The sequence below is a fragment of the Glycine soja genome, chromosome 10, assembly GCF_004193775.1.
Source record: "Glycine soja cultivar W05 chromosome 10, ASM419377v2, whole genome shotgun sequence".
Taxonomy (NCBI): Eukaryota; Viridiplantae; Streptophyta; class Magnoliopsida; order Fabales; family Fabaceae; genus Glycine; species Glycine soja.
The window spans coordinates 26263679-26286975 of NC_041011.1; the positions used below are offsets into that span (position 1 = coordinate 26263679).

A 23297-nucleotide genomic window follows, 5' to 3' on the forward strand; every position below is an offset into this window, starting at 1 on the left:
AGTATATGTAGGTTCTCTGTTTTCTTTGCATTTCCTTTGTATTGTTAATAGAGTGTATGATTCTTTCAATAACTATAGCAATGAGGAATACAAAATATAAAACAGGGCATTTGATTTTAGTTGATCACACGTGTGCCTTGCTAATAATAATATGTCTAGATAGTCCTTAGTTATGTATTTTTATATGAAAAGGTTTCTGAAAATATGATTTGGAAAAGTGTTTTGATTGAATAGACTCAATTGATTTTAGTTCATTAGATATACTGTCAATGGGCTTAACTGTTAACAAAATTACTATATAAATAGTCCTTAGTTGTATACACTTATTTGAACATTGTATTCATGACTCTGGCGACTGTCAACACATAATGATACATTGAAAACAAAATCATATGCATCCTGTAGTGTTATGACATTGGTTGTTTTGCAGTTCTTTGAGTACCCTTGATATATCATGTAGTCTATACTGACCCAGTAGTTTTGAAGTTCATATTAAAACCTGTGTTGTTATGTTTTGAAGTTGGCATTTGATCAATTTATGAGTGTTGCAGGTTTTTCAACGTCTTTACCTTTGTGTGTTGGTTGGTTTTCCTGTGTCAAATCAACAATATGCATAATCTGGATGTACATTATATATAATATAGTAGTGTTGCAGTTTTATCAATTCATGATATGAAATTTATAAGTGCTGAAGTTTTATGCTAATACAGGATTAATGTTCATTTTGTTATAGGATTGTATACCATTTATGCACTTAAACGGTTAAGGGCATTTATGTGCTTAAACACTTATTTATATATGAACATTTAACAAGTACCACTCTTGAACTGTATATGGAATTCAGATTTGGGCAATCAAGACCACGAATAGTGCTATGAGATGGCCAACATGATGTTGAAGGTCACCAAAACTAAAGAGGAGATTTTAAACATTGTTCATGCGAAGGACAAGGTCAAACATTTATTATGATGTTGTTGTGATTTCCATTTCTGTTTACCATATTATTTCCATTTTTGTTTACTATATTATTTCCTCTACTTCTCTAGGCAGCAGACCTATTAGGTGAAACATTTATTAAGAGGAGCAATTGGTTTTCTTTATTCTAATGTCACAAGTGTTTCATTTGTAGCCTCATGGAGAAATTAGTAAGTCATTTGCCAAGAGATGAAATGACCTCCTTGAACGCTATTGGCATTTGATTGACAAAGATGGCAACATGCATACTATTGTCTACAACCAAAATTTGCAAAGCCCAAGGATTATCTCTGGGTGGAGAGCAATTAGGCATTTCTATCAATTAATCAGAGATCATCAAGTCATGTTAGCCCACCATGGTCAAAGTGTCTTCTTCATCACCATATACAAATCCAGCAGCCCTCCAAAATCGTTCCCAAAGTGGCACTCATTATATCATCAAGTACCAAACTCGATGACTTTCACGGTGCTTCTCAATGAATACAAAATTAGTTGCAGTAACTTGCTGTGTGACTTAACACATAATTAAGTTATTCAATTATCCTTTACCTATAAAATTGCTAATTTCTTCTAGTTCTCACATTGATTTTTGTTAATACTAGGATGTACCCAACCACATGTATTATTTCATGAAAGATAAAGGATTCGAGTATTTAAATTTGGAAGACATTGTCGAATGTCACATTGTTTATAATCACTGGAGGAAGATAGGTAAAATTGGAGCAGGATGGAAATCTTTTTTGTGAAACGCAGGCATTCCAACCTGGCATGCTACTTGTCTTCGAGTTTCCCGATCTAGTTGTGAACTATGTGTTATTTTGGCCAAGTTTCTAATTGATATACAATGTCCTTTTAAGCTTAGTAAAAAGTTGTAAAGTTACTATGTCCTTTGCATAACATTAAGACTGTTAGTTGCATTTCGATAAATTATATATATTAACCTTGTGCTTCATATCAAAATTAGTTTTTTGTAGTCTAGATTCATTTCTTTACTTATATTAATCTTTTACTTATTCTCTTGCCTTCGAATTTAAAAAATAACATCACTGTGTACACATCATATTTGTGCAATCAACCTGTGTATTGAAATTTTTGTTATTCTTCTTACGGTTTAGCCACACAATATGAACCAGGCAATTGAAATATTTACCAAGAAAGTAACAATTACTACCATAAGTAACATTTTTTTTGCTTCTATTCAATAGAAAAAGTACATTAATTACATAATAAAAAAAATTATGTCTAATGGCTAAAACCCACATTTTATTAATTCGGCTGTCAGTAGTTAGTAATCTGCCACATATGATACCATGGCAATTCTTTTTAATTAACACGAAAATGAATTTTTTTAAGTGTCATATTATTGTGATGCATTGGCTAGAAATTAATAATATATACCACAAGAGCACAAATTATTTTTATACACAATCAAAATAGTGGCAAAAAAAAACAAAAAAAAAGGCTATTCAATCATACAAATGAAAAATCCGTAATGATTTTATACATCCGTGATTCGTATCAGATTGACGAAAGGAACATTTTCAAATTATCTGAAATTGTGTGGGTGTGCAAGTATGTTGGTAGGTGCAGGAAGCAAAACTGGGGTTGCTGAAACATGGTTCAATCTTTAAAGCAGAAACATTGATTCATGAGTTTCCTCTGCATTTCAAAACCTCATGTGCTTTTTCCATTAACAGTGGAAAAACCATGGATAATGTGTCAAAAATCAAGACAGAGTTTGGCTTTGAAGATGAAAATCGTCCGCCTCATGCGGCACGGCAGAGCTGAGATCAAGTTAGTGTTATGATTCTTTGCTTCTCCTTTCTTGGTTATCACAGTAAATTCATTTTTGGATGATCATATCAATGTGGAACACAAAACAAAGAAGCATACATTTAATTTTTAATAATTTATGTGTATAGCAGGGGGAAAAAATTATATCAATTATTCTAAATGTGTCTGTTGTCAACACTGAATCATATTTTAAAACAAGACCATTTCAATCCTGTACTATTACAACATTGGTTCCTTCATGTATTTTATTTAATCTGATTTACAAACATGTATTGTAATATGAAAGAGTAGTTGGTGCGATTTGTGACATGTTGAAATTGGCTTTCCTACCAATTATTTGTCCTATAGCTTTTTAATGTAATTACAATTGTGTATTTATTAGTTCTTTTGTTTCATTTCTTAATATAGATAATCGTGGGCATATTGACAATGGAAATAGATGTGTCATTTGCATTTTTATCTCAACATAACAATAGATAACAGATCTTGATTTACATTGCATAACAATATTCACTATAAAAATAATGTCAAACATGTTATAGCATTCAATGATAAAATTAGCTAAATCTTAATCTGATTAATTGGTTTTTTTTTATCCAATATTTAATGGTGCAAAGATTATCAATCCATATTAAGTTCAGAATTCATCACCAATATAAGTTAACTATAACAATTCCTATGCATTGCTTATTTTGTGGAGCCTGTGAATATTCTTTCTTGCCTTTTGTATTTCATGGTCAATGATTTTCCAATCTTTGCCATGCCAGTTCATAATCCTCCTATAATTTTCCTTCTAATCAAAAGCAATTCTCAAGTTCCATGACATACCAGTTTATTAGGCAAGTTGTTCAGCTTTTCTGCCCTGTCTAGCATGTTCCTTGGTTATTTCTAAGATCATTGCTACGAACTACAACATTGTATGAATTAGAAAATAGTAACAGATGAAAATGGTCTATGTTGTTGCTTGCCTTTTCTCTTTGCCAGTCTAGTAACATTAAGCTTTGTCTACTTACTTCCAAAGAAATTGTACTTTTTTAGGCTTCTCAAACTCATACGTGCTATGAAGTTCCAAGCAATACTCTTTTGAGCCTTCATTAGCATCCTGAAATGATGACACTGACTGTGTAACACTCCCAGACACAACCTCACTAATATATGATAGTGTACCCTTACAAATCAAGCTCCAAATAAGAGTACAAAATCATGACATTTTGAATGCAATCATAACTTGTGACGTTGTATCAACAACAACAACCTGTGACCTGTAGGTTGCAAGGTTATATATGATTCAGTATGATAAATATATATATATATACATATAGTCTATTATGAAACATGACTTGGCAATTTCACATGTCAGATTTGTTTTTTTACTTCTTGCAATTGGCTTTTATTCAAATTTGGTTTACTGCATATTTATTAATGTCATTACAGCTGTGTATTAATGATTTGTTTTGTTTCAATGGTTAATATGCATAATGGTGGCCACATTGCACATGGAAAATAGTTGGGTCATCTGAATTTTTATGTTAACCTAGCAAGGAACTGCTAATTTTTGTATAACATTCTATATTAGTATTAGGTACAACCTTAATAGCAATTTCTGTTATAGCATTGTGTAATGTAGTGACATTTATTGATGGAATTATTTTAATGCCATATGGAGTTCAAAGTTGATGAATAACTTGAAGGCAAACTGCTATCAATTGGCAAAAAAAAATGATGCAGATAAAAAAAAAACTAAACTTGAGATGTTCCATACCATACTTGCAAAGGATCAAGTCAACCATTTATTATGATATAACTATCATTTCCAATTACCATATTGATTTTTGAATCATTGTGCTACACCTAAGCAACCAATTAGGCTCATTCTAATGTTGAATTATTTCAAATGTAGATGTTTGGTGAAGTCAGTAAGCCTTTTGCTGTTAGATGGAAAGACCAACTCGATCATCACTGGAATTTAATTGAAAGACATGGCAATTTGTATGATGTTGTCTATAATAAAGATTTGACTAGTCCAACCATTTTGCACGGATGGATAACACTAAGGACTTTCTATGGGCTCGAGGGAGATCACTATGTTACATTAGCCTATTATGGTTAGTCTCTGTTCTTGCTAACCATATTCAAAACCTCCAATGATCCAAAAAGCTTTTCCAAAATGACACTTATTATACCATCAAGTGCCGATGTGGGACTTGGGTATTTCCCAATACACCCCCTCACGCACAACACTTCTTGGGCTTGGTGCGTGAACAACAAATGGTAGGTGACCGCAGCAGAAGCGAAGGCGAGGTCCCAGGAACAGATTCAAGCTCTGATGCTATGTTAGATTTCAACTTAAAACCAATTGGCTTTAAGTGAAGTTACCCAACAGATATATAAGTTGCACTGCAAGGAGTGAGGCAGTCGATGTGGGACTTGGATATTTCCCAATAGTTATGGTATATAACACCTACTTTTATTTTGTCTCATCATTAGATTTCATTTGTACATACCGATTATCCGCTTTTTTATCCTATATCGTTTTTTAGCTCGTTCAATTGCTTTTAAATTTAGAAAATTACAATATTATAATTATATAGTTGATGCCTATATTGTCAATTGTATTTTTTAGTTTACCCGTGTGAACGCACATGTTACTTACTAGTTTGAAATAAAAGAAAAGTCTCTTCCTTACTCACTTGCTTTTTTGTGCTTGTTTTTTTTTTCTTCATTCATTTTTTATCCTTTTATTCTTCATTCATTTTTTTTTATCTTTTTCTTCATCATCATCTATTGTTGTTTTTCTTATTTTTATCCTTCTTCATCTATTATTTTTATCTTATCAATCTTTTTATTCCTCTTTTCAATATATTTTTAATTTATTACTAAATCATAATAAGAATCAAATGTAATTTTTACTTTCAAATCCATTCATTTACTCTCATTAAAATCACGACATATATAGGTTTTTAAAATAAATTTGTAAATTAAAATTGAAATTTAAGAATTAAATATCAAATTAACTATATTTGAACGATGTGTTATAATCTTATCTTTTAATTTAATTTACTCCCATTAAAAACATGAAATATGTTATTGTTTATTTGTTATTTAATTTTCACTTTAAAATTAACTGTTTAATTAACCACACACACAAAAAAAAAAAAAAAACTTCAGATCTTCTCCAAATGCAGATATTAATATGGTTTACAAGGTTTTTTTTCCCTTCTTAATATCTACAAATAAATCTTTCAGAAAAAAACTACAGAAAAATCTTGCACATTGCTAACTTTTTTTCAGTATTATATAGAAAAGTTTCAGATTATTATGATTCTTTAATATAGTTGAAATTATTTTTAAATAAAATTAAATTTTGTTATTTTATTGATTAGTATATTTATAAGAACACATTTGAAATATATTCTTTTTATAATCATTTTAAAATTGAAAATTTTTATTTAAATAAACATTATGTTAATTCTTTTACATATAAAAATAATATACTCATTAAATTTTCATTGCATATATGTCTACACAAGTCCTCAAAATATTAAGACTAATTTGTATGTGTCCATTTTTTTGTATATATTTAATATTTTGAGGTGATAAATATAATATTTAGATAAAATTATAATTAATTTTATAATTTAAAAATTTTGAAGATAAAAATTAATTACTAAAAAATAAATTTAACAATTAGAGTTTAACAATCACATATTAACAAAATAATTTAAAAAAACATATCATATAATAAATTTTTTTAAAAATATAATATTGATATAAAATTTCTCAAAAAAATTACTATTTATTTTATAATTTAAAAATAAATCTAACATATAAAAACTAATTGCATAATGATTTAAATTAAAAAAATACAATATTCAGTTTAAAACAACAGTTTGTTGGCCGCGGCCACACCTCAAGACTAGAGTGGACATTTATATTTTAAGAATCTCGAAAGTCACAATCAAAACCCTATCCTCATTCCTCAAGCAATGGCCGCCGCAGCACCGCCCCCGGCCCCAACTCCAGCCCCGGAGCCCGCCACATCCCTCCCGGAAACCACCCCTCTCTTCACCCGCATCCGCCTCGCCACCCCTTCCGATGTTCCCCACATCCACAAGCTCATCCACCAGATGGCCGTCTTCGAACGCCTCACCCACCTCTTCTCCGCCACCGAGTCCTCCCTCTCCTCCACCCTCTTCACTTCCCCACCCTTCCAATCCTTCACCGTCCTCCTTCTAGAAGCCTCCCCCACCCCCTTCCTCAATTCAACCCTAAACCCAAACCCTTTCTACAAACCCATCACCAAACTCCTTAACCTTTCCAATCCCATCAACGACCCCGAGAGCGACACGTTCAAAACCCTCGACGGTGTTACCGTTGTTGGGTTTGTGTTGTTTTTTCCGAACTATTCGACTTTTCTAGGGAAGCCAGGGTTTTACGTGGAAGACCTGTTCGTGAGGGAGTGTTACAGGAGGAAAGGGTTTGGGAGAATGTTGCTGTCTGCGGTGGCGAAGCAGGCGGTGAAGATGGAGTACGGAAGAGTCGAATGGGTTGTTCTCGATTGGAATGTGAATGCGATTAGATTTTATCAAGAGATGGGTGCTGAGGTCTTGAACGAGTGGAGGGTTTGCAGGTTGACTGGGGAGGCACTTCAGGCTTATGGAGGTGCTGATTAGAATTTAAAAATGTTTCTTTTTTATTTTTCTTTTTCCCTATATATATAATAATAATAATAATAATAATAATAATAATAATAATTGTTATTTTTAGGTTTGGAATTAGTCAATTAGGCATGGTTTAACTGGGTTGAGGGAAATTGTGAGTGTAAACATTTTGATACCTATCTATCTGGTTTGAAATTATTATAGGACTTGTTGTTTTAATTGGATTTTACTGTTGTTCTGTTTATTGTGCGTGCTAATGTTTCAGTTGTTGGTATATATACGTGGAAACTTGGTTAGTCTTAAAATTGGATCTTTAGGTTAAGATAAATGATATATGGACACTTTTTACATCTATTCGTTTTTTTTCTGGTATACGATTGTAAGGAATATCTTTAATTGTTGATAAAGACTAGTTTTTTTGGGGAGGTTTCGAAGTTATTAGAAATGTTTTTTTTTTTAATAATTGGAATTTGAGTTTGGAAAGATTAATCAATTAGACTTTGTTTTAATTGGGTTGGGGGAAATTGTGGGTGTAAACATTTTGTTATCTATCTGTCTGGTTTGAAATTATTATAGGATTTGTCGTTTTAATTGGATTTTGCTGTTGTTGTGTTTATTGTGTGGTATTATTGTGTGTGCTAATGTTTTGGTACATATGTGGAACTTGGTGAGTCTTAAAATTGGATCTTTGGGATAAGATAAATGATACATGAACTTTTTTTTTTCTGCTATACGATTGTAAGGCGCTGGTTTTTCATTCTTTTTTCTGCTTTAGAATTTGGATTTGGATTCGGCAAGTTTTTAGTGTTGGAATGTTGCTTTCGGCTTTCCGGAGGAACATGTCGTTTTAGATGGATTTTGCCTCTTCTTTATATCAGATATACATGTGGTAATGTTCTTTATGGTTAGTCCATGATGTGAAATGTTGGTTGATTTTGTCATTCCGAAGCTTGGGTTATCACTTGTGATACAATGTTATTGTGAAATAAAAATGCAGATTAGCCCCAATTTTTTTTTTCCCGAATTTCACTTCAGTGCTGTTTAAGCATCAATAAAACATATCTGGTGAGTGATACACGCTTGTCCATATTAGATCTTATAATCGAAGAAAATTAAAAAAAAAAAAAGTCTCTAAAAGTGTGACTTTAAGTGATATATTTAGTATCCAAATTTAGAAATTTGATATTTTTTTTTAATTCTAGGGATTAATGTGATAAATACGCACTAGAGTTCAGGAAGAAAACATTATGTGTTTCGAGTTCATAATCATTTCCTCCCTTTTGTTTTATCCTTTTTTGCATTTTTTAGATTTTCTTCGTTGTGAGGCAAGTAACTTGAAAATAGATTGATTAATGATCAAAACTTGAGAAGTCATTGATTAAAGTGGCGGTGGCCAATTTCTAGAAGCCATTACACGTTGGAAGCATCTTGATTCTTGAGTGGCTTTTGGTTTTATCAAAGAACAAAAATAGGTTGTTTAAAGAACCGTTTCAGGTGTCTCTTTCGCTTCTGATTTCGTGTACTTTTTCTGTCAAAACAGTGGTTCATTATCATGTTCCCACCGCAAACAATCCTAAATTTTTATTATTTTTATAAATTTTCTCATTCTGTTTATTATTATTTTTTACATGGTTGCATATTTTATCATTTAACAATTTAACTATATAATATATATTCTTAGTAAATTTTACCATCCAAATTTTAATTTTTATGCATATGACCAATCTGAAGTGTCACTACAAAAATTAAAGAAAAAATTAAATGATATTGTTTTACTATGAATATAATGATAAAATACACTAAAAATATGATAGTAAAATATCTGGACAAAAAGCTTGTGAAAAAATACGTAAAAATAAAAAACTTGATTGATAAAATTTGTAAAAGTTTAATGGTAAAGTATATAATTAAAGATATTCTTTTTTAAGTTTAATAAGTATGCATTGATAGAGATAAGTTGTTTTACATTCATTCAGTTTTTTTCTTTTCTTTTTACTTCATTAAAAAAGAAATGACAAAACTACAAGGTGTGGCAACGAGGCTGATGTTGTTGCCCATTGCCTAGCCAATGTAGGAGCTCGTCAGTCTATTGCCTTTTGTGTTTCGGATGTTCCCTCCCCTGATATTTCTACCCTCCTTTTGAGGTTTTGTTCATTATTCTTGATTGAATAGTGTTTTAATATATTGACTACAATTATTCTACAGGAAGTAGGCAAGGCAAGGTGCGCGTTGGGGATGGATTTGATTTTTTCCATCCTCAAAAGAGGTGGGACAAGATTAGGTTTGAGTATAAAATTGACGGATTTAAAATTTAATATTCATCTGTTCTTACGAATTTTATTAAGTTCAGGTATATTTAAAGTATAATATTGTGTTTTTCATGATGTTTGATTAATTAACTTTAATTAAACTAGCAAGATATCCATGCATTAGCATTGGTTTTTATGTATGTCCGAAATACACTACTTATAAAATTAAAATTTGATATTAAAACAAACACAATTAGTTATTATATTCTATAAAAATGAAAAAAAAAATTAGAGTATTCAAGCAAAACAAAATCAACGAAATACAGAACTAGAAAATTGAAACCATTGTTCATGTTCTTACCGGTTTCCGTCTAATAAATTTTATTTCAATGTATTTACTATGTATTTATGTAAAAAAAATTAACACTATTACAATTAATTTAATTAATTATATGATTTGGTATGTAATATTTTATAAGAAAAATATATTTAATAAATTAATATTTGTTAAACAAGTGGCATCAATAAATTAAGAGGGGAGTGAATTAAGTTTTAAAAAAATTTCCTAACAAATTTTAATTCTTTCTTTAAATGGAATATGTAGACTTAATAGAAAAGAAGTAAAGAACAATTCAATCGATACTTTTTAAAAATATGCAAAGTAAAATTAGAATGCAATAAATTAAAGGAAGTTAAGGAAGAGAGAATTTCAAACTCAGTTTTATATTGGTCTCTTGATTAACAATTGATTGCTTTTGAAGTACAGAAAAATATTTCTCTCTTTAGAGAAGAATGATACAAGTTGAAGAACTTATAATAATCCTTAATGATTTTACAAGTATTTGGCCAAAGGTTTTCTTGTGAGAGAATAAGACAATGAATGTTCTGAAAAATTCGGAAAAATTTCGAACATAAGTCACATGTTTATAGGCCTTTGGTGGCTTTTCAAAAAGTTGTGACTTTTCAAAGTTATTTTTCAAAATTTCCTTACTGGTAATCGATTGGGTAATAGGTTACACAGTTAATTTTGAGGAGTTATAACTCTTCAGTTCTGAATTTCAAAATTTCGTGACCGGTAATCAATTACACAATTGTTGTAGTCGATTACATTTAAAATTCAAATTCAAAATCTTTTTTGAAAACTGTTTAAAACTATTTTGCTTCTGGTAATCGATTACAGCCTCTCGTAATCAATTACCAGAGAGAAAAACATATATTTTTCAAAACTAAAATTTACTTAAAAACTTTGTAAGGTGTTTGAAAGATTAACTTTTAAGGCCAAACCTTTGCAATTTCTTTAAGAGATTCTTTTAACATATAAATGATTAATTATTAATCGTTTCTCTTGATTTCTTGACTTGGATCAACATTAAATAGCTTTCATCTATTTGACATCATCAAAAGCTTCATACAACATATGCATCTACAATATTAAATGTTTATTATATGATTATGTAAAAATGATATTTAACCTTATTTTATAAATACTGATTAAAAAAATTGTATATGAAGTTATTAAAGAGAGACAAAATATTATTTTATAATAAATAATTATATTTAATTAAATTAATTTTCAGTATAAAAATTTCATCTGTATAATATAAATATTATTCAAAATTATTATTTATTCATAAAATTATTTTATTTAATTTCTAACTAAAAATGATTTTATAGAATTTCAAATTAAAAATAAATATGGTTGATTCTTTGACATACTGTTAAGTTAGATCCTTAATCTCAAAGAAAGAGTGTTGTCACCCATAATGGTTCATCTATAATTATTGTTTCTGTCATAAAAAATTGAAATTAATTTAATTTATGATATTCTTAAGTAAGTATTTTAAAATTATTGTAATAAAATATATTTAATAAATTAATTTAATATTTATTATATTTAAGATGATTACCAAGTAAAAATCAGTTTTCAACGTAAAAATAAATAGTGTTCAATTTTTGGTATGCAAATGCGTTAACTATCCTAGAAATAATTGTATCGTTGATAATGGTATTGTGTAGAATTCTCTCCCCTAAAAATATAAGATTTTAATTTATTATATTATTGAGTCTTTTGTCTGCACTTTGGCATTGAGTAAGTAATTGAAAATTATTTTGTAATAAGAAATTTATTTTTTAAATTAACTTTAATAAATTTGTTACTACATATTATGTAAAAATTAAACATAATATAATTTATGATATAGTAATTTAAAATTATCTTTTAGTAAAAATATATTTAAGAAATTAATTAAAAGGATATTATAGGATTTTAAAAGTAAAAATAAATATTATTGAGTTTTTTATGTGCACTTGTGTTAACCACTCGCATAAAAATTTTTGTTGTCTATAATGATATTGAATAAGATTTTATCCCGTAAATGGATATTTGTGATCTCTATCATAACTAAAATTATTATAATTTATAATATTTTAATGTCTTTGGTATTTACATGATTTCGAGTATGATTGTCTCTAATAAATAATATTTGTGATTTCTATTCTAAAAAATTTAAACTAATTAAATTTATCATATTATTGATAGAATAATTTAAAATTATTTTAACAAAAATATATTTAATAAATTAATTTTAAATACTGAGTCAAAATATATTATTTTGTAATAAATATATTAATTAATAAGATTGAAATTTATTCTTAGTATAAAAAAATTAACCTTACAAAATAAATATTAATCAACAAAAAATTTATTTATGAAATTATTTAAATGGATTTTATATGATTTCAAATTAAAAAAAAAAATTGAATCTTTAATATGCAATGTTAATGACTCACAAAAGGAGTTTTTCCGCACAATGGTTTGCCCAAAAGAAGGATTGTTTGTCATGAATGATACCTTTAGCCTCTGTTATAAGGAAATTAAAACTAATTTAGTTTATGCTATTTTTGTGAATAATTTTAATTATTTTTGTAATAAAATTATATGTGATGAATTAATTTTAATATATATATATATATATATATATATATATATATTACTTATGTAAAAATTATTTTATAGGTTTTTAAAGTATAAAAAATATTATTGAGTTTTGGTTTGTATTTGTGTTAACTACTTAAAGAAAGAATATTGTTGTCCATAATTTGTCTCTCACAAATAATATTTGTGATCTCTATTATAATTAAAATTACTTTAATTTAGTATAAAAATTTGTTGTTGTATATGATAATCTCTAACAGGATTGTCTCCCATAAATGATATTTGTATTATCTAATATTAAAAATTTATAATTAATTTAATTTTTAATATTATTGATAAATTTATTTAATATCATTTTTAATAAAAATATTTTATTAAATTTATACAAATTCAAAGTAACAATAATATTATTGAGGATTTGTTATGTAGTGGTGCTAACTACTTAAGATAGGAACATTATCGTCCATAATGATTTTAAAGGGGATTATTACATGTGAATGATATATGTGGTCTCTATCATAATTATAATTATTTTAATTTATGATATTATTGAGTTTTTGATATACATTTATATGAAGTATTTCAAGATAAATTTTTGTTTTATTGCACATAACAATCTCCAATAGGATTATCTTTCATGAATGATATTTGTGGTTGCTATTAAAATAAATTTAATATATTATGTTATTGATAAATTATTAAAATTATTTTCTAATAAAATATATTTAATAAATTAATTATAAAAATGTAACTATTTAGAAGAATTTTTCTTTTAGTATCAAATAAAAAAATGGTTACTACCAGTCTCAAATAAAAAATCCGGGACTTAAAGCAACAAAGACTTAATGTCTGGGATCAAGCAAAATGTCCTAAAACATAACAATAATTGTTAACAGTACATAATTTGGATTCACTGGTCAATGAAAAGAGCTAAAAATAAATGTTGATATCAAGTAACTATACCTTTCAATTGGTCCTTCAAGGATGAACTTATCACCAAAATGTATGACCTGCTTACAATAAATCATTCTTGCATATGTTATCCTTGCATATAAATTATATGCTATCGTTGTATATGAACTTATTTATAACGACATTGAACAAAGAAAGCAAGAAAAATCGATAAAAGCTCAATTAATTAGGTACAACTCTTCAAGTTGCAATATAGGCTTAAAATTAAATTGAGAAGTGAATTATGAAGAAAGTTAATATTTATAATTAACTAATTGTTCAAAATACATCATTCAAAAACATTTCTCAAAAATTGTAAACTGCAAAAAGTAGTTTAATCAATATAACTATTATGCTAATCCTTTTGTCTTATAATTACCAATTTATTTTCTTGTCTAATCCTTTTTATTTATTCTCTAATTAGAACATAAACCAAGAAACTATAGAAGAACAAAGCCTACATAATAATAATAACAATAATAATAATATAAATGTTTTCTTGGCTCTTTCCCTCTCTAGGAATTGCCGCCACCTCTTTCAAAACCAAAGAATTGAACAAATAATAAAAATAATTTTAACATTTATATTATAAATGTTTATAACAAACCGAAATTAGACAATTGCAGATAAATACGTAGCGAGTATAACAAAGCATAAAATATTTTTTTTAAAAAAAAATTAAAGTGAAAAAATAAGAGGAACACTAATGTCTCCAAATCCCATGGTTGCCCTGACCTACTCATGGTGGAGAGAAGAGATCACAAAAGCGAATAAAGAACGAAGAAATATGAGAATAGCATGACTTTAATTTTAAAGAAGAAAATGAAACACGAATTAATAAGAATGAAGAAAGAAGACATAAATCTATAGTAGAATAGCATGAAATTTGAAGTTGAAGTACCTCTCAAATAGCTTGAATCTTCCATCAAAATAATAAGCGTCCTCAATTGAGGTGCTATTGATAATTGAGGTCCTCAATAATAAGCGTACACAAAATCAAGTACCTGTCAATTATCACCTGCTTGCCATTGATAATGTGAGCGTCCTTAATTACACAAAATCAAGTGCTGATATAAATTTAGGAGGGGAAAGAGAGGAAGATCGTGAAGAAGACACTGATTTGAATGTCCTTTTGCAGTTATACAATCAGATTCCCAAAACATGTTTGTCTTAAAACTATGTGTTGCGTATATAACTCACATGCCTGAATGCTACTGCAAATATTCAAGAACCAATTTGTCACAATCCTTGAGTCCATCCACACTATAACTGGGGCAAGAATAATTATATATCATCAATCCAATCAAGCAAAATGAAAATAAATGCTACAACAACTTTAACAGATCAAATTTGATACCAAATTTTGATGTGTGGGTGCCCGATATCCATTTGATGCATTTCTAGCAGCAGTGCTCAAGGAGTAATAGATTCCTTAAATCAAAAGACAAGAGAAAAAGGAAAATGCTAGAAAAAAATTTGGCATTATCAAGTATGCTACTTAAGCTAGGCATGATATCTTATGTATAGGCATACACTAAAAAGGATCATACGCACGGTTGTTTGATTTTTTTTATCCAGCAAGTATTGTAATTTTTGATTGCATGGTTCCATTGCTCCTCTTTCTTGTAAGGTATTCACCACTTGAGGCATAGAAGATGTTTTTTTGACCAATAGGTACATAAACACATATTATATGTTGTCCCTGTTAATTGAGAATAGTATATGATGGTTTGTACTCAAAATAGTGAACAATTATGAACAAACATGAGCAATTTATTAATCATCATCCTACGTAATTTGTCATCAAATGAAACAGAAAACAACCCAGTTTTTTGTATTGAAAAAAAATTAAACACATAAAATTAATAAACTATATAGCAAAATTTAATAATAAAAAATAAAAAGGTCGATAGATTGAGTACGTGATAGTGTTGGAAATGGAATCTAATCACAGTAAAAATAATAAAATGAAAACATTGAATTGTCCTATAAAATATCAAACATTCAAAAAAATAGAAAAACTCGCTATGTTGAAGTCGAATTGATTCTCAACATACAAATGAACAGATAAAATAAAAACAACAGAGCATGAAAATTTTTTAAAAAATTAAATTCAAGTGAAAAATGAGAGGAACACTAATGCCTTAAAATCCCGTGGTTGCCCTGACCTACGCATGGTGGAGAGAAGGGATCACACAAGAGATAATGTCATGTATTTTTGTTATTTGTAACATATAAAAGGAAGAAAAACATGATAAAAATGACAGAAAATGAAAGAAAAAATAGTTATCTTTTACTGATATTGCACCTCCCGTTGCATATTCACTCAATGAAGCAACAATTGATTTTCTGATCAGAAAACAAACTAAGAAACTATAGAAGAATAAAGACAACATAATAATAATAATAATAATAATAATAATAATAATAATAATAATAACCTGCACGAAGTGAAAAGGTGTTAACCATCAACAAATATGAGAAACGCAACATAACCAAACAGTTTAATGAGTTAAAAACATGTATTCAATCAATTATGTACCTGCCGAATCCCCAAAACAAAAAAGACCAGATAGTGTAACAGAGCATGAAAAATTAAAATAAAATAAAATTGAAGTGAAAAATGAGAGGGATACTTACTTCTTCAAATCCCGTGGTTGCTTCATGGTGACAAATTTGAATCACGGGAATGTCCTAGGCAACACCCAGCATAGTCATGGTGACTTGACTTGAGTAATAATAATAATAATAATAATAATAATAATAATAATAATAATAATAATAATCACAACAACAACAACAACAACATGAAAAATTAAAATAAAATAAAATTGAAGTGAAAAATGAGAGGAACGCTTACGTCTTCAAATCCTGTAGTTGTCGTGACCTGCCCATGGTGACAAATTCAAATCACGGGAATATCCTAGGCAACACCCTAGCATATTGACCTGAGTAATAACAACAACAACAACAATAATAATAATAATAATAATAATAATAATAATAATAATAATAATAATAATAATAATAATAATAATAAGATGAAAAATAAAAATAAAATAAAATTGAAGTAAAAAAATGAGAGGAACACTTACTTCTTCAAATCCTGTGGTTGGCCTGACCTGCTCATGGTGACAAATTTGAATCACAGAAATATCCTAGGCAACACCCTAGCATAGTCATGATCACTTGACTTGAGTAATAATAATAATAATAATAATAAACTGGAGAGGGCTTTGCTTATTATTCAATCAATTATGTACTTGTCGAATCCCCAAAACAAAAAAGATCAGCTAGTGTAACAAAGCACGAAAAATTAAAATAAAATAAATTTGAAGTGAAAAATGAGAGGAACGCTTATGACAAATTCGAATCACGGGAATATCCTAGGCAACACGCTAGCATAGTCATGGTCACTTGACTTGAGTAATAATAATAATAATAATAATAATAATAATAATAATAATAATAATAATAATAATAATAATAATAATAATGATTTTAAGGTAAATATTAGGATTAATGTTGAGCCTTTTTATATTAAAAAGAGTAGTTTTTTATATTTTAAAATTGGTATAAAGACTCCTAAAATATTAGGATTAATGTAAATGTTTCAAACAAAAATATTTTAAAAAATGCCATTTGCAACTAAAATTATTAAAATTAATTTAGAGAGTATACATGGATTAATAATAGTATTTGCTTTTAATTAGAGGATGAAGAGTCTGTTTGTTTAGTGTTTGTATATATTTCTATTAAAGTTCTTAAACTTACGTCTAACTTTTTGGAAAAGCAACCGAAGTCTTGTTTTTATAAATTTAAAATTAATTAGAAGATTATGATTATTCCCATGTCTGAACAAAATATTTAAAAATGATTGTTAGGTACTTGTTAATGTTTTTTTATAAAATTTTCTAACTTTGTATTTGATTTGCAGTTGTATAAAAGATATATACTTGAAAATATGGATATGATTGATTTAAAACTATATTGTGATTCAATCTTGATTGTTTCAAACAATTTGATTGTTTCCAGATAATTTCGTAATTAATTGAAATAATTTTTAAAAGGAAAGATGACATGTGATAATTACATGTTTTCATATCTTATTAATTTGAAAATCATGATTGTTTTCATATCTTAACCGCAGGGAATCTAAAATTGATTGTTAAGTAGCTATTAATTCAAAATAAAAATTAACAAAAATACTAATAAAATATGCTTATTAATTAAATGTCATTAAATTGGTCGTGATTACCGGGAAACACAAGAATAAAATTGAAGTTGGTTTTAATCATATATTTAATATTGATGGCTAAGAACCTACTAATTTGAATTGAAGCTGGTTTACTATAATTTTTTATCAATCTAATTATTTGGTTAATTCTAATAAACTGAATCCTAAAAGTTTGATTTTAATCTTTGATATATTTAAATTTTTTTTCGTTTGAAACATTAATCTTATGTTAATATTCAAAATTTAAAATAATTAATTAATTATAATGATTTGTTTGATTAAAGGAAAGATAACTATATAATTAGGAGTATGAAATTGAAGTTGGTTTTAATAATATATTAAAATTGATACTGTAATATTTAAAGGCTGATTGTTAAGTAACAATATTATGATTATTTTCATATCCTAACGGAATATTCTGATTAATTTGAAGAGCATGGCCATTTTCATACTCCAACAGAATATTTAATTAATTGCCAAGTACCTATTAACGGAAAGGTTTTTTCAAAGTTTCTAACGTTTTTGTTTCACTTACAAATTATCAATAATTACTTTTACAAGAAATCTTCTTTCATATCTATAATGTTATTGGTGATGGGCTCAAATTGAATAATAGCAGTATGATTTCTCAATAGGTAAAACATAGATGATGAGAATCAAATCACGCCATTTCTGTAATAAGTGAATGTCCTTTTTTCTCAATATTAATATGTTAATTGATTTGCAGCTGTATAAAAGATATATACTTTAAAATATAAATTTGATAGATTCAAAAATATATAGTGATTCAATTTTGATAGTTTCAAACAATTTGATTGATTCAAGATAATTTCGTAATTAATCAAAATAATTTTTAAAAGGGAAAATGACATGTGGTAACCACATGTTTAAATTTTGATTGATTCCAAATAATAAATAATAAATATAATTAATTTTTTGGTATTCATAGTAACATATCATTATATTGAATTTAATTATATAATAAATCAAATGTAATAATGACAAAAATATGATACCATGATTCATCAATTAATTACGTATATATTAATATTTAATGAATTGTTATATATAGTAATCAATCATTATATCCTAATCAATTTAATGAAACTCATTATTTTTAAAGCTAATTAATTTCCCGGAGTAATCACGCATATTTCCATTAACAATAAACTGGAAAAACAAAAAAAAATGACAGGTTGCATCACGTAGAAAAAAACAAATAAAATTAATAGAAATTTGAATGTATAGAGGTTAAAATGTAACAATTTTTTTAACGGAAAAAATAAAATCATAAGTAATATGATTTTACACGTGTCCAGCACCACCGTTGTCACTTTAATAGCAAAAATAAATCAGGATAGCTTTAGTATGACATTTTAATTAACAATTCTTTTTTTTTCAATATATTAATATTTAATGAATTGTTATATATAGTAATCAATCATTATATGCTAATCAATGTAATGGAACTCATTATTTTTAAAGTTAATTAATTTTCTGGAGCAATCACGCATATTTCCATTAACAATAAACTGGATAAACAAAAAAAAAGAAAGACAAATTGAATCCCGTAGAAAAAAACATAAAAATAAAATTGATAGAAATTTGAATGTATGGAGGTTAAAATGTAACAATTTTTTTAAGGGAAAAAATCAAATCATAGACAATATGATTTTACACGTGTCCAGCACCACCGTTGTCACTTTAGTAGCAAAAATAAATCAGGATAGCTTAAGTATGACATTTTAATTATCAATAAATGTTGAGAACCATTGGTTAATTATTATAGGATTGGTGAGTATTTACATTTTTTGTATATTGTCATAGACCATGTATATATGATTGATTCAGTCGCTTGGCAGATAATATTTTGTGCAGCAATATAATAATAATAATTTAATTAAAATTAAACATCACAAAATATTCTTATAACATATACTAAATGAAGAGAAACAACAAATATAATATTGTCTAATACCGGAAGGCATTTGAAAGCCAAAAACATATCAGTTTTTCTAAGGGACAACCAAAGTAACAAAACACTGTGATAACTGTTTTTTTCTCTTATTTAGGTGGATTGGTCTTCATCCCATCCGATGTCCTTCCTCAGAATGATCTCCCACACACCTTGGTTTGGTCGATAATAAAAGACAACTTCATCTCGAGCCATCAAGTTCTTGTCCCTTCGGAATTGGTACCAAGGTGTAGTGAGAGTTTGCAGCCCATCTTGGATAGACATCCTCCAAATCTGACGGCCACTGGGTGATTCAACAGTAAGATATTTATAAAAAAAGGGAAAAAAAATCAAAAGTTCTCCGTAAAAAAATTTAAAAAATAAAATAGAATAGAATACTACCTCCTTGTAACACTGGTGAGGTAGAGCCACCATGATCCCTGCTCCATCTCTAGTGTTGGCTTCACAGCCGCAGCCGCAAGCACCTCTGTGCGTCATGCGCACCATCATCTCCAAAGCATCAGCCACCTATAGCAAAAATGACACATAATCGTAAAAACGCACACCACACGCACCGTACTCATACTCACATTCACATGTGAATAAAAAAGAGCGATATCGTCCTATTCCTGAGTGGTATTCAAAGTTATCTTCCTTTCTTCTTTCTCTTTTGCTACATTCTCCTGCAAACCTCAAAAGCCTCATCTTATTAATGACAACAGTAAGCACAAAAACAAAAGCTTTAGATCAAAATCTTACTTAGATATGAAAGGTGATAATGCTGAAGTTCAGATTAAACAGGACCAGATCTTAGGCTAATGTTTAATGACCAATAATTTCAAGCCATGGAGAGCCTACTTCAGCTCCTCCTAAATGTAATCTTACTTGTGTCAACAAAATTTGGTAAGCAGCAATAGATTCTTGAACTGATATCCAATTCAATTAGACTTCATTACTTAAAATATGAAGAATAAAACCATGGTCAACCACTGCAAGATAATCTGGACCCCTAATGGGTTCATCAAATATCTCCAATATTTCCATTTCAACAGCTTCTGCTAATTGTGTGTGTACATTATAAGTTTATAACAAAAAAGGAAAACAAAATATTCTTCTATTAAAATCATATTTCATCTCGTAACTAAAATTATCAGTTATTATCAAAATGAAATGCTACTTTTAATTTTGATTGGAGATAGTATTATGATATTAGATTATATCCAAGTTCATTTTGTTCCAAAAAACAATAGTGTGTGTGAGAGAGAGATAAATCATAAATATGCACACTGTGGTGTCTTCTTCATCGTAGTAGCTAGGTCTCTCCCACGCAAGCATCATGTCATATATCAACCTGCTAAATGAGCCAACGTTGATGTTTCCTTCTATGTTGTGGCACAATTCACTCACAGCCTTCCCACTGCAAAATTCAACTAATTTTCTGCAATAGTTTCCCATTTTAGGGTTCCACCCCCCTTCAAAATCCACCACCAATTTCTCTACCGAAGTGTCCAGTTTCCTAAGTAACAAATAAACAAATGCAAAGTAAATATAGATATAAGAAAACAATCTACCACAAAATTAGAACATGAAATTGGCTCCATTTTCTCTTAATTTTTCCAAGCTCTATGAGACCAACTACACCAACATGGAGAAAATTAAAAGGACAAAATACAAAACTACTTTCTTCCATGAAAAAACACTATACACGTGTTATAATTCTAACATCCTTGTATAATAAGATTATTATCATTATTATTAGCATATGGCTATAAGAGTGGAAAGAGAGATTACTGTGAACATCTCTTGATGATGACATCCTCGGCAATGGAAGACAGATATTTGAGTTTCATCACCATAATAACCGTACGTACGTTGTGTTTTTCTTCCCTCTATGTTTCTCTCTCTTTTTTAGTGAGTAAAATACTAATGCTAAAATGCAATGAGGCACCGAAAATCGAAAGGGTTTGGTCTTGAAACGGACTGGCCAAACAAAAACCAAAATATGGTAAATAGAGCGGATGATAAAACCACAAAGTCATATTTAATAATAATTTTTTTACTGAATTTTAGTAAAGTTATTAATATTAATCAGCTCAACATTGTCAAAAAAATCAAATCTAGACATCAAGACCATATCAGAATTCAGCAACATCACCAAACCAAAATTGGAAACAAAATTAAGTGTACTATTCATCGAGTTCTAGATGCTCTTTACCTTATCAATCTTCCCAAAAGTGTCGACCCTCCGAGGGGTTAATCCATTGATAGCCTCACCAGCAACCTTAGAGAACCAAGAGGGCCACCCTGCTGCAACCTATGACTTTAGCTTGTATGAAAAAAGTCCATCACAATGGTCAAGCCAATCTCATTAGCAAAAATCACAATGGATATCAATTAAACGCTTATCGAAATAGCATATCATGATATCATATATTGATTTCTTATTAGTAAAAAAATAATGTGGATTTAAATAATCTAAGCGTAGTACAAATCAAGACCTTTTTGGCATCTTTTTCATACATAGCATAGAAAAGTTCAAGCAGTCTCTCCCGGGTAAGCAAGCTGCATGCAATTGATAATAACATCAAAGTTACTGCAAATTGCCAAGAAAAATCACGAATTTCATTTTTCTCAATCCAAAACAACATGCATATAAAAACACATAAATCTTAACATCTTTTCACCCTATTTAATCAGTTATCAAAGCATTTGATGTATATAATTAAGAACATCTCTATATGTATCGACTTTAATATTGCCAACATTGCAGTTTATTATTCTTCATTTCTACATTCAATCGGCGACACCTACCTTCGCCACCTGCATCAATTGCCACAACAAGCAACAACTCCATGATTAAAATCAAATCGAAACCTTAGAAAGCCAAAATAATGTAAGAATCCAATGCAGACCTTGTAAAAATGCTCATATTGTCTGTTTCCAAGGCCAAACACACCATAGTGAAGATTCTGAAGCCACCCTTCTCCTTTCTCACCCCCCTAAATCCTCCACAAAAACACACAAAGCCAAAATCATACCACAAAAAATTAGACAAAAAAAAGGGAAAAAATAGATAAAAATGAGACCTTTATTCTTCAACACCGCCCTGGTAATCATATTGTTGCAATAAATCAGCAACAACTCTTGTAGCAAAAATGGTAGAAGATCATTTTTTTTTAAAAAACAACGAAAAAGAACATAAGAGAAACAATAAGAAATCAACAACAACTCTCGTAGCAAAAATGGCAGGAGATAATTTTCTTTTAAAAAAAACGAAAAAGAGCAGAGCAGTAACCTCAAGTCTTTAAAAAAACAAAAAAAAACATAACAGTAACCTCGAGTCCTATTGTTGCAACCATTGCATGGGCAAAACGCGTAACCTTCAGCACCGCTGTTAGCCTATCCCAAAAATTAAACCACAAAAAATTAGACAAAAAAAGGGGGAAAAATAGATAAAAATGGAACCTTTATTCTTCAATACCTTTGTTGTTGTGCGTGGTTGTGGTGGTGCTGTTGTTGGGGTGGTGCTTATGATAGGAGG

At 28.6% G+C, this 23297-nt stretch overlaps 1 protein-coding gene across 1 annotated transcript; it reads left to right on the plus strand.

Annotated features, from left to right (window-relative positions):
* The first annotated feature begins 6665 nt into the window (after positions 1–6665).
* On the plus strand, positions 6666–9760 carry LOC114369304 (probable acetyltransferase NATA1-like). Its single transcript, XM_028326513.1, has 2 exons — positions 6666–7431; positions 9636–9760. Exons 1-2 carry the CDS (start codon positions 6756–6758, stop codon positions 9743–9745), a joined length of 786 nt encoding a protein of 261 aa, XP_028182314.1. The 5' UTR covers positions 6666–6755; the 3' UTR covers positions 9746–9760.
* Positions 9761–23297: the final 13537 nt, after the last annotated feature.